This window comes from Manis javanica, chromosome 2 (genome assembly GCF_040802235.1).
Source record: "Manis javanica isolate MJ-LG chromosome 2, MJ_LKY, whole genome shotgun sequence".
Classification (NCBI taxonomy): domain Eukaryota; kingdom Metazoa; phylum Chordata; class Mammalia; order Pholidota; family Manidae; genus Manis; species Manis javanica.
In genome coordinates this window covers 86,561,365-86,562,077 of record NC_133157.1, presented here as the reverse complement: position 1 = coordinate 86,562,077, position 713 = coordinate 86,561,365, and the positions used below count along the sequence as shown (strand labels likewise).

At 45.3% G+C, this 713-nt stretch overlaps 1 protein-coding gene across 1 annotated transcript; it reads right to left on the bottom strand.

The window, feature by feature from the left end:
• Nucleotides 1-246: 246 nt before the first annotated feature.
• On the bottom strand, nucleotides 247-486 carry LOC108393732 (SOSS complex subunit B2-like). The gene has a single exon (XM_017654767.1). It carries the CDS (start codon nucleotides 484-486, stop codon nucleotides 247-249), a length of 240 nt encoding a protein of 79 aa, XP_017510256.1.
• Nucleotides 487-713: the final 227 nt, after the last annotated feature.

Sequence of the window (713 nt, the reverse complement as noted above, 5' to 3'; positions counted from 1 at the left end):
CCCATTCTTCAATAGGAGACTTGAGCAGCAGAACAGTTTTGCTATCAAAACAAACCACTCTTGTTAATAAGCCAAAAACATGAAACCGATAAAGAACAGTTTTCACAGTTAACAATACATATAAGTGCAGTAAGTGTTCAAGTGGGGCATGTAGTTTAAAAACTACATGAGTATTTGGCATAGGTCGTCTCTCATAGGGTCTCCGGGGGTCCCTGCCATTACTTACTGTGATCATGACTGTGATTCTTAGCTGTTCCTGGAGGATTTATATATAGGTCCCCGACCATTGCTTCGCCCAGCATATGAAACTTGGCGTCCCCTTGATTCTGGGCCAGTTTGAACCCTGTTTGCCACTGATCCGAATGTACCTGTACCCATATTACTATTCATGAAATTGTTCTTCTGCTCATTGTGTGCCCTTTTCTTCGATTGTCCTCGATAATCTGAGTTGGGTTTACTGAAATTTGACACTTCTGAGTAAGCCATACGAAATTCCCCAATATTTTAAAGTTCTCCACCCCTTCCAGTAAAGAGTCAGACATCCTTCCCACATGACTGCCTAGCCTCTGGTCAACCGTGTGATATCCCCTGGCCTACGAGGCCTCCGATTTCATCGCACACGGAAATAAGGATGCGGCCCGTTTTATCGCTACTTCACATGACCTCACTTCGTGGCCGTCTGTGGTTTCGGTCCCGTGTCCTCACAGGGGCTG